A 7,591-nucleotide genomic window follows, 5' to 3' on the forward strand; every position below is an offset into this window, starting at 1 on the left:
CTCCTCCTCTTCCTCCTCCTCTTCTTCTTCCTCCTCCTCCTCCTTCTCCTCCTCCTGCTCCTCCTCCTCCTTCTCCTCCTCCTCCTCCTCTCCCTCCTCCACAGGAGCTCACTTCCTCCTTTACCCAAGTCCAACCTTGGGAAACACAGATCCTACATCCTTTCCTGGATTGCTGGATGCCTCACGAGAGAGAAGGAAGCAGGAGTCTGGGCTCCACTGGCACTGGCCTGAAGGGAACTTGGTCTCTGGTATTTCCTGGTGAGCAGTTGGACACTGTCATGAGACCCATATGGATTTGCCTAAGATTCAACTCAACATCACTCTAACCGGTTAGGAGAGTCCTCCAACTCACAGCACCATAAAGACACACAGGACTCAGAAGCTAACGGGAAGAGACCCAGGGGTACCAACTGGCTAACCTGCTGGAAAAGACAATGGGCCTTTTGTTTTACATCCATGTGTATGCACACTTGTATTTGTGTGTGCACATGTCTGTGTGTGTCTGTGTGTGTGTGTGTGTTAGGTCAGAGGTCAAAGGTCAACTTCAGGTGTCATTCCTCAGGAACCATGTCCCTAGTTTCCTTTGAGACAATCTTTCATTAGTCTGGAGCTCACCAATTAGGCTAGACTGGCTGGCTAGCTCTCTAGCCAGTCCCAAGGGTTCTCCTAGCTGCCCATCCCTGGCACTGGAATGACAAGTGAATCCCACTGCCTCTAGCTTTCATGTGGGTTCTGGGATCAAACTCAAGTCCTCATGCTTGAAGACAAGCGTTCTACCCACTCTGCCATCTCCCCCGTGCCTAGACTCACAACTTTATCAACCCTGTTTCTTTATGTAAAAATCCAGAACATTTGAAGGCATAGAAGCCCAACCGGTGAGTACGGGCCCTGGTTTCAGCCACACGCTGGCATGGAAGAGATGGAAGAAGGTGGCCTTCCAGTGCTCACCGCTCACTGACAGCCATGACATCCAGGACATTGGAAAAGAGGATATGGGCCTCGGACGGGTGCAGGATCTTCTTCAGCCTCTCATTCTCCATGAAATGCGACACCAGCAGGTTCAGGCTCTTATAGTAGGAGGCCTCGGAGGTGACCAACTCGAACATGGCCTGCGGAGACACAGAGGAGACCTTGTCAGGATTGCTAAGAAGAGCTGAGATGTCCTTAGATGCAGCTGTCCTGATGCCTGTGGTGGCAGCTGTGTGACAGAAGCCAACTCACCCTGGTGCAAAGGAGAAAGCCCTTTTTTCTTGGCTAGCACACTGTCACAGGCATAACACAGGCCTAACGCCTGATGACAAGCTAGGGATCAATCTATAGAAGAAGAAACAGTATGAGAGGCAGGCCTTAATGACAGAACCAGAGGGTGACAAAGATGACTTTGGCCTGAGTTTATTGGCGTAGAGATGGGCAGAGCAATCAATAGGGGGAAGGACCCTGCCTGCTCACCATTTTATAGGAAATAGGTCAAGATGCCAATCAGGAAGGGTGGAGTTTGGGTGACTTTTACTCTTTTTTTTTTTTTTTAGCTTTTGAATGATCTGAAAAAATCCTCAGTAAGCTTCTATTATTTCTTTTAACATCTGATTTTATAATGTAATTTTTAAACAGCAATTTTCATTTAAAAAAAAACAGAAAAACAAAAAGACACAAAATTTTACTTCACTCTTCAGGGATACCTTTCTCCTGTAGCAACATTGACTTACCAATGTGATGAATTCAAATCTTCCCTGCAGCTGGGCAGTGGTGGTGCACGCCTTTAATCCCAGCACTTGGGAGGCAGAGGCAGGTGGATTTCTGAGTTCGAGGCCAGCCTGGTCTACAGAGTGAGTTCCAGGACAGCCAGGGCTACACAGAGAAACCCTGTCTCAAAAAACCAAACCAAAAAAAAAAAAATCTTCCTTGCAGCAGGCCTGGATAGCTTGCCTTTAATGCTTGCAAATAACCTGTCCCAAAACCAGCACTCTCCACTGTCTCTTGACCCAGGGCTGGTTTAGATGCCTGAAGGGACAGTGTGGCAGGTTGAACTATTGACCCCTCCAAAAGTATGCTCACTCCCTGGTCTTCAGGACCAGTAACAGTACCCTTGAGTGAAATTGGGTCTTGACAACTGTGCTTGAATTTAAAGTCTTGAGGTGAGACTATAAGACAGTTCCGGATTCAGGGTGGGCCCTACCCCTACTTTGAGGTGTTGAGATTTGCTTCTTTTGATGTGATAAAATATCAAGTTTAAGAAAGGTTTATTCAGCTTACACTTCCAGGTCACAGCCTGACATTTCAAGGAAGTCAAGATAGGAAGCTGAAGCAGCTAGTGACACCCACAGTTAAGAGCAGAGGATGAATCATGTTCCCTCACTCAGTTTGCTTTTGCCTCTTTTACACAGTCCAGGACTCACTCAAGCTCAGAAAATGGTACTCTTAACTTTTAGCCTGGGTCTTTCTATGTCAATAGACAATAGAACAATTCCCCACAGACCTGCCTGGTCTAGACAATCAAGATGATTCTAGATTGTGTCAGTTAACAATTAAAATTAATTCAATGGCTGTAGACATCTCCAGAAAGGAAAGGAGAGAGGAGAGACACAGGTACCCAGAGGATGGAGGTGGGAACCAAGGTGGCACCTGGAGTAGCCAGAGACTAGAAGCTAAAGGAATGATCCTTCCTTGGGAAGGAGGGAGGAGGGAGGGAGGGAAGGAGGGAGGGCGGGTAGCTGGCTAACATCTCCATTTCAAGCTTCCAGTCCACACCTTGGGAGTGTGTGTTGGGAGGTAAATTTCTACCATTCCATGTAGCCAGGACTCGATATCAGTCCTCAGAAACAAGTGTACCAGACTGAGACAGACGATAGCAATGAGCAGGGGTCTGGAAGTGGAAGTTCCAGCTCCAGGAATTATGGAAGGAGGGCGGGAGGGGAGGGGGGAAGACACACGTGCCTGGGTGACGGTGGTAGAGGTGGGCAATGGGCTTCCCACGATGTTTCATTGAATCCTCAGGGACCCCAGAAGGGATGTGTAGATGTTCCTGTTTCATCAAAGTCACATGAGCAAGGTCCTTAAGGTCATGTGACTTTGATTTGAGAACCCAGATTTTACCAAAGCGTTTCCCAGGTCCCAGCTGTTATAACTCCTGCCAGGTTAGGTCACAGCAAAACAAGATTAACTGGATGTTTCTAGTCATTTCCTCCCTGTGAAGCACTGCCCGCCAGTGAGCCTGGTGAGGCCCTTTGAGACACAGAATGCATTTGTAAGTTGGAGATGTCCACAGTTGGAGAAAGTCTACAGAGACATCACAGCCCTCCCTGACCCCAGGTACTTGGTCTGCACTTGACTTGAAACAGTACCAGTCAGGGTTAAAATGCCATGAACTGTGGTCCTGGGACCCAATGCTGACTGGGAATTTCCTCTTTGGTTTGCATAGCTGCCTGCGTCCATCATAGATGAGAAGGTCACATTGGGTATAGTTTTCTGGAAGCTTCTCTGCTACAAATGTTATTAACTCACCTTCTGGCTATTAAGTTTAGTTTCTCTAAAGAATGCTAAGATAACTGGGCAGCCAAGCTCAGAGCACATGCAACTAGCCCGACTGACTACAGACAAGTCTATCACAGACTGAAGGACCACCACCTCCACACAGCAACAGGAGAGGATTGTCTATCAGATGGCGTGGCTCTGCCTCACCCTGCTGATGACAGCTTTTGTCCCAGTGACTATGAGGACCAGGGTCTGGAGACAGCTGGAACTGACTTATGCTGTGGTTGACAGCAGCAAGCTTTGTCCTGAATCATACAGCTGATGCTGGCTGGGCCCATTCACTAACCTCCCACCCCCCCTTCTCCATTTATAGGTGGTTAGTCATCTATGAATTTTCCTTGGCCAGGATGTTTGTCTTTATTTAGCTTGCCACATCAGTGTAGCTGTCTCTTCCTTATCAATATTGCTTTTGACTCAGCCACTTGAGCCTTTTACATGGCTCTACAGGAGAGATGAGGGGTGGGGGATATGGCTCAGAAGTGGCGTTTTTGCCTGCCGTGTAGAAGGCTCTCAGTTTGATCCTGGTACAAACAAAACCTTAAAAAAAAATAGAAACTGAGGGAGCCAGGCCCTGTGTGCACCTCTTAGGCATCTGAACATTCAGTTATCTGTACCACACACTCCCTGGACACCTGCTACATCTAGTGGAGCTCTAAGCCCTGTAAGTGATCACAGCACCATGAATATCATTATGTAGCTGTACCTCAGAGGAGCTGGCTGATTGACATCTCTCTGGCAACATCAGGTAGTGAGGTGTGTCAACATGTGTGTTTCAGGTATGCAGATGTGGTTTGGATAGGAGATATCCACCCCACCCCGAGGCTCACATGTTGGAAGCTTGGTCCTCAACTGCTATTTTGGGAGATGGTGGAAACTTGGCTAGCAGAAGTAAGTCCCTGGGGGTGCTCACTCCTTTCCTAGCCTCTTCCTGTCTCTCCCTACTTTCTGTCTGGTCTGAGGTAAGCTGCTTTATTCCAAGACACACTTTCTGCCGTGGGATTCAGCCTGACCTCTAGCCCACAGCAATGGAGCTAGCTGACAGTGGACCAGAGCCTCTGAGACTGTGAACCAAAATACATGCCTCCTCTTCCTTCTTTGGGACAGGGTCTCTCTATGTTGCTCTGACATCCCCGGGACTTGCTAAGGGAACTCATAAACATCTGACTGCCTCTGCCTCCCAAGCGCTGGGGTTAAAAGAGTGTATCACCATGCTGAACTCTTCACTTCTCAGCTATCTCCTCACACTGATGAAAAGGTAACTCGTGTGTTGTGTGTGTGTGTGTTTGCGCGACAGTACATTCATATGAATGTGTGAGAATGCGAGTATGAGTGAGTAACCAAGAGTGAGTATGAATATGTGATTGTGTGAATGAGTATAGGTATGGATGTTTGTGGGTATGTATAGTGTGTGTGCATGTGTCAATAGATAGAAATATAGAAATATAGATAGGTTGATAGAATTATAGATAGAAAGGGAGATAGAAAGGGAGATAGAATTATAAATAGATATAATTATAGATAGAAAGATAGAAATATAGACAGAAAGAAAGAAAGGAAGGAAATGACTGACAGACATTTCACCAGCTGTTGCTATAGTTTATGAATTAGCCAGGCTGGGCACCATCGTAGCTTCCCTCCGTGATAGCTGCTTTGTGAGCCCAGCTGCTGGATAGTATCCTCAGAGAACGCCCAATTAGACTGACCCAAATTTTATGAATCACAGCTTGGTCCCTCAATGGTGTTCTTAGATCTCAACTCTCCCATTTCTTAGCTGCCAAGAACCGTGAGAATCACAGGATGCCCTGCCTGGATTCTTTGTGCAGTCAAAGAGCTGGCTGATACCTGCTGCTTCCCGGATGGCCAGTCCAGACGGTTCTGCCATTGGTGAGGACTGTGCCATGTCTGCTCCCTGTGAACAGCTAGGGTGCCAACACTCACTGGCCTTGGGAGAATCCTGGCCCCCAGGGATAATGGCTTAATCTTGCTAAATAAAAATGGCAGTTTGGGCTCCTTGGGTGGCTGAGAGGTGGGGTTCATGTACAAAGCACAGTCTGGGGGCCCAGCCCGCCACAGAGCACCAGACAGATAACCTGGGCATGACTGCCCATCTGGGCACCACTTTACCTAAGCGTGGAAAGGCAATCCGGCCTCTGGCCATAAAAGTAAGATGTGTCTGACTCAGGAGGTGAAGTTGGGGCTAAGAGGCAAAGGATGACAAGATGCCCATTCTCAGGGATGCCAATGCCCATTCAGAGCAACACTGGGCACACAGGACAAGGGACAGGATGGTGGCAAGAGAGTGTTAGAACATGGAGAGGTGGTGGCTCTTCATGTGTTATGGGCCCTAGTGAAGGTTCCTGTTCATGTATTTAACATGAACAGCATGAACAGCATGTGTGCGCACACACACACACACACACACACACACAGAGAGAGAGAGAGAGAGAGAGAGAGAGAGAGAGAGAGAGAGAGAGAGAGAGAGAGAGAGGAGCGCTCCAGGCTGTAAGAACTAGCTTTGTCTTGCATCTTCTGTAGTGGGCCCGAGCCCCCAAACCACAGTATATGTTTATAGACTTTTCTAGGTCTAATAGCTTTGTCCTCCAGTGAACGAGAGAGTCTGAGTCAGCGCCATCCCTCTGGACACCGGAGACATGTTCAGAACGGACTTGCCTCTGGGAGAGGGGGCAGGATGGAGGCCAGGTGTGATAGTTAATACCATCAATTTGACAGGATCTAGAATCACCTAAGAGATAAGCCTCTGGGCAGGTCTGTGATAAAATTCCTAGCTTGGGTTGATTGAAATGGGATGATCTACCCTAATGTGGGTAGCATTACTCCATGGGTTCGAATAAAACTCCTGGGCTGAATAAAAGGGAGAAAACAATCTGAACCCTGGCATTCACCTTTCTTTGCTTCCTGACTGTGGACACACTGGGAGAACCATACAGCTACCGTATTCCCCTGCCATCTTGCCTTCTCCAACATATGAGCTATATATTTTCACACTGATCCAAATTAAACTTAATTTTGTTGTTTTTTTGAGACAGGATCTCAGCCTGCTCTAAGACATGAGAAGAGGAGCAAAAACAATGGAATACAAGTCTTATTTCCATGCCTGAGTAGACTCAAGTCTGTGGCTGACCGTAAGGTCCCTCTCATCTCCTTCCTCAGAAGGACAAGGCTCATTCTTGTTCAGACCTGCTGGGCCTTGCTGCTAATCCCATTGCCAGCCTTCAAGGTCACTCCACTTGTGTGACTGTGTGTCTCTGCTCGATTGAAGATGCTCAAAACACTACTCCCTGCTCACCTTCCTAGTTCTATCTGGCTTGTCCCTTTATATCAGAGAAGCCCCTTTGCAGAGACAAGGTCCTGAACAGACACACAAGCCACCATGGCCAAAGCAACAGCCATTCCAGGCACCTCTGGCTTATTTATTCCTCTCCATGTTAGATAGCAGGCATGCACTGTCAAGCAGGCTAAGGTTTTGCTGGGTGGAGAGCCACACCCTTCCTGGACATCCCTCCTCCCTGATCTCTAGCCTCCTCCCAGTCCTTCTCACCCCTTCTAGACAAGCCCCTGCCTTCCCTGTTGAGGCGCCCTATACATTTTGTTTTCTTTTGAAGCTCAAGAATAGTTTTATTTGAGTTTAAAGAAAAACTCTAGGGTGGTAAATTTAATTCTCTCAAAGGTACTGGGAGAAGAAAGATGGAGAAAAAAAAGGAGGGAAAGGCCATGTCATTTCAGTGACATCATCACGAGGCTTACCACACTGTAGACAAGACATCACACACTGGGCAGGGGCTCTGAAGAATGAGAGAGTCTAGAGCACCAGAAGAAGCAGACTGAGGGTCTGCCCAACATCTGACAGAAAGACAGACAGACAGACAGACAGACAGACAGAAGCAAAGGGCAGAAGGACAGACAGACCCAGCTGAACCTCATAGCAGCCTGGAGCCACTGCCTCCTGACACCTTTTATACACACCTTCTTCCCAGCCTTTTATTTAATTTGAATCTCTCTCTCTCTCTCTCTCTCTCTCTCTCTCTCTCTCTCTCTCTCT

General features: G+C 47.7%; 1 protein-coding gene across 1 annotated transcript in view; it reads right to left on the reverse strand.

Annotated features, from left to right (window-relative positions):
* Positions 1 to 7,591, reverse strand: part of Ngef (neuronal guanine nucleotide exchange factor) — a 59,861-nt gene that overhangs the window by 11,530 nt on the left and 40,740 nt on the right. Inside the window, exon 4 of the mRNA XM_028789540.1 lies at positions 949 to 1,109. Within this exon, the coding sequence (XP_028645373.1) occupies positions 949 to 1,109 (161 nt within the window). The remainder of the gene's footprint in view (positions 1 to 948; positions 1,110 to 7,591) is intronic.

Source organism: Grammomys surdaster, unplaced genomic scaffold, assembly GCF_004785775.1.
Source record: "Grammomys surdaster isolate TR1022 unplaced genomic scaffold, NIH_TR_1.0 125846, whole genome shotgun sequence".
Lineage (NCBI taxonomy): Eukaryota > Metazoa > Chordata > Mammalia > Rodentia > Muridae > Grammomys > Grammomys surdaster.